Consider the following 3,969-nt stretch of genomic DNA (forward strand, 5'->3'; position numbering starts at 1 on the left):
CTCTCTTATGATGTAAATCATTAAAGAAAACAGTCATAGGTCATTACTTACATTACTTAACTTAATTAGCTTAATTTACTTAACATCAGGACTATAAAGTCAGATTTGAGTCCTACCTGTTCACATAAGTAAGAATTAAAGTTATTTCCTTAACACCAAAGTGGATCAGAAAATGTGATTTGACTTAATCAACCACATTATAGCCTATAGACAGATGCCCCTCAGAATAAACAGGCCTGAAGGTCAGTTATTTTTTCAAAAGCAATTGCTTGTTAAAAAAACAGCCAATTACATGGCAGCAACTCAATGCATTTAGACATGTAGACATGATCAAGACAACTTGCTGAAGTTCAAACTGAGCATCAGAATCGGGAAGAAAGAGGGTTTAAGTGACTTTGAACGTGGCATGGTTGTTGGTGCCAGACGGGCTGGTCTCATCTACTAGGATTTTCATGCACAACCATCTCTAAGGTTTACAGAGAATTGTCCAGTGAGAAAAATGCCTTGTTGATGTCAGAGGTCAGAGGAGAATGGGCAGACTGGTTCAAGATGTGACATTCAGTAGCTTACAACATGAAAGCATGGATCCATCCTGCCTTGTATCAACGCTTCAGGCTGGTGATGGTGGTGTAATGGTGTGGGGGATATTTTCTTGGCACACTTTGGGCCCCTTACTACCAACTGAGCATCGCTTAAATGCGACAGCCTACCTGAGTATTGTTGCTGAGCATGTACATCCCTTTATGACCACAATGTTCCCATCTTCTGATGGCTACTTCCAGCAGGATAATGCACCATGGCACAAAGCTCAAATCACCTGAAACTGGTTTCTTGACCATGAAAATGAGTTCACTGTACTCCAGTGGCCAGTCACCACATCCCAATCCAATATGGGTGGTGACGGCGCAGTGGTTTAATGATGGTGCAATGGATAATATGCTTGCCTTTGGTGTAAGAGACCTGTGTTCAATCCCCCACTGTGAGCCACTGACCATTGTGTCAAGACACTTAACCCCTCGTTACTCCAGAGGCATACGACCTCTGACATGTATAGCAATTGTAAGTTGCATTGGATAAAAGTGTCAGGTAAATGTAATGCTGTGTATTAACTTATTGAGAGAAAACTGGTAGTTCTATGTAAAATCAGACGTTGAGCACCGCCAAAATGGCATGATCCTTGTTTTGCTGCGAAGCTTCGACTGTGAGATTGACAGTCAAATCAGGCTCCGCTCATCGAAGCATCGAATCTTCGAGTATTCGGGGTCAGCCCTAACTTTTCCTCTTGCATTTACATATGAAATTGACCAAATTGACCAGCTACAACATTAAAATACTGCTGACTTGTTAATGATAATAATAATAAATAACTACTAGTAACTGATGTGAAAGGGAAAATTCTGTGCAGGTATTTTTACTTTTGATATCTAGGAACGTTCAGCTCTTTCTAATAAAAAACGTCTATTTGTAATGGAGTATTAAACATTGTTGGATTGTTTTTGACTTGCTAAAGATCCTTAGTTTATCCTAAAGCATCTGAATATAATAAATATCTCTGGAATACTGCTCCCAAATATAATATGATATTCCAGAAAATAGAGAAGCTGTACCGATGCTCCTGGTGCAGTTGTTTTCTTACCTCCAGGATGTTTCTGAGAATGATGGCTGCTTCCTGCATGACGCTATCTAGCTGCCTCCTCCTGCTCCTCTCCCTCTGTAGCTCAGCCCTAAGTGGACCTACTTCGGCTGTTTTTTGACGGCATTCCTCGGACACAGAGGCCAGGCGCTGTCTAAAAACACAATAAGAGAAGGGCAGCTTAAGTTGGGAGGTATAGCTCAGTGGTAGAGTATTTGATTACAGATCAAGATGTCTGTGGTTCAACTCCAATGTCCCCTTCATCATCCCTACAGTAATGTCGCTTGGATTATCTGCTTACTGTTGTGAACTGAGGCGGCCATAAGTAATATAATGAAATGCGATATACTTAATATATTATTATTATTTATGGAAAGTATGAAAGGATGAAACTTTTACCTTAGAGTCTCTTCCTCAGCCATCATGTGCTGGTGGTTGATGCTAGAGTCCTTTAGCTTCACATCCAGCTGCCGGCACTTCTTCGTCAGCTGCTCCACCTCCTAAAGAAACGAAGATGTTGAATGAATTTGGAGATTTTTATTAATCAAAAATGGAGGACATGGTAAAGGAAGGTCTACCTTGTGTATTTGTTAGAACAGACCAATTTCAAACGGAACATATTTGTATTAAAATATTGTGAGACAAATAGAGGGTGAAAGTAAAAACAAAATTACGATAATCTACACCAGCAGTAAGAAGAAGTCATTAAATATCACAACGGGATTTGAAATACCAAAGAATACTGAAAAGAAAACAATTTGCAGTGTGCACTGCCTCTTACTTTTAGACAATGTACAGCACTTTAATTTTAAAAGGGATTGAATTATCTATTCAGGATTCTTGACTCGCAGTACATGCTTTTTCTTGTTACTTTCACTGTTTATTGTGACTGTGACCATGTTAGCATTCATAGTATGCTGAAAACTTACTTTACGTAGCAAAAAAATAATTTTAATCCTTAGTGGGAGACAGGCTCTCAAGACCAGTCTGCTCCGAAGCGTGTATGATAATAATGGAATTTTAATGAAATGGAATCTGAGGATGACTACCACTTAGATATGAGGAATTAGCTCAAATGGTAGAGCGCTCGCTTAGCATCCATAGCATGTTGTTACTTGGGTTGTACGGTAAAAGCCTATCCACGTCAACATGAAGAGTGGTATACATAGGCCTGGGAAGTCAGGAAAGGCATGGCGGGAAGAGGAAGGGGGAGCATACTCTGTGAGAGGTAGCAAGATCTATCAAAAACAGAACAGAGGGAAGGAAATTCTTCTGGGGAATTCAGGCATAAAGTCCACTACCTCTTACATGCTAAGACAGTGCACTACCATTTGAACTAACTCCCTTGTGAGTTCCTATTGTAGTCTCCAATTGGGATGTATTGTTCAACGGAATGTGTGAAGACTAGAGGACTGCAAGACATTTGTTTTTAGTAAATGCGGCGGTGTATAAAGGAGGATGAGAACATTTCTGTTGAGAAACTGACCTTATTGTTCCACACAAGGTTGCTACATTGGAGACAGTTATATTGTTGCCCGTTAAACATGGCAGATGTTGAGAAACTGACCTTATTGTTCCACACAAGGTTGCTACATTGGAGACAGTTATATTGTTGCCCGTTAAACATGGCAGACATAAGATAGATATAGTGCGACAAGTCTGTATCAAGGAGGATGAGAACATTTCTGTTGAGAAACTGACCTTATTGTTCCGAACAAGGTTGTTACATTGGAGCCAGTTATGTTTTTGCCTGTTAAACATGGCAGACTTAAGATGGTTGTACTGCGACGAGGATGTATCAAGGAGGATGAGAATATTTCTGTTGAGAAACTGAACTTATTGGTCCAAACAAGGTTGTTACATTGGAACCAGTTATGTTTTTGCCCGTTAAACATGGCAGATGTTGAGAAACTGAACTTATTGTTCCGAACAAGGTTGCTACATTGGAGCCAGTTATATTGTTAAACATGGCAGACTAATGACTCTGTTGAGAAACATGGGAGACTAAAGATGGTTATTTTGCGACGAGGATGGGATTCGAACCCACGCGTGCAAAGCACAATGGATTAGCAGTCCATCGCCTTAACCACTCGGCCACCTCGTCTGCTGTTGTTCGGATTTTACAGTAACAGTCCGATCCAGGTCACCATTAAGAGTGGTCTACATAGGCCTGAAATGTCAGGAAAGGCATAGCGGGGAGGGGGAAGCAGACGACTTAAGCGTGTGCATTTTACACAGGGGAATTAGCTCAAATGGTAGAGCGCTCGCTTAGCATGCGAGAGGTAGCGGGATCAATGCCCGCATTCTCCAGCAGCCTTTAATTTCCTCTCTGTTTT

The 3,969-nt window shown here is 40.8% G+C and overlaps 1 protein-coding gene and 2 non-coding genes across 3 annotated transcripts in view; 1 reads left to right on the forward strand and 2 right to left on the reverse strand.

Annotated features, from left to right (window-relative positions):
* Positions 1 to 112: 112 nt before the first annotated feature.
* cfap157 (cilia and flagella associated protein 157) overlaps positions 113 to 3,969 on the reverse strand; it is a 10,426-nt gene continuing 6,569 nt past the window's right edge. Inside the window, exons 5-7 of the mRNA XM_046034093.1 lie at positions 2,033 to 2,133; positions 1,608 to 1,787; positions 113 to 116 (exon numbers count right to left, since the gene is read on the reverse strand). Coding sequence (XP_045890049.1) covers positions 113 to 116; positions 1,608 to 1,787; positions 2,033 to 2,133 — 285 coding nt within the window. The remainder of the gene's footprint in view (positions 117 to 1,607; positions 1,788 to 2,032; positions 2,134 to 3,969) is intronic.
* trnas-gcu lies at positions 3,656 to 3,737 on the reverse strand. Its single transcript has one exon. It is a non-coding gene; the product is annotated as a tRNA-Ser (tRNA).
* trnaa-agc lies at positions 3,871 to 3,943 on the forward strand. Its single transcript has one exon. It is a non-coding gene; the product is annotated as a tRNA-Ala (tRNA).

Source organism: Micropterus dolomieu, linkage group LG21, assembly GCF_021292245.1.
Source record: "Micropterus dolomieu isolate WLL.071019.BEF.003 ecotype Adirondacks linkage group LG21, ASM2129224v1, whole genome shotgun sequence".
In the NCBI taxonomy this organism is placed as follows: Eukaryota; Metazoa; Chordata; class Actinopteri; order Centrarchiformes; family Centrarchidae; genus Micropterus; species Micropterus dolomieu.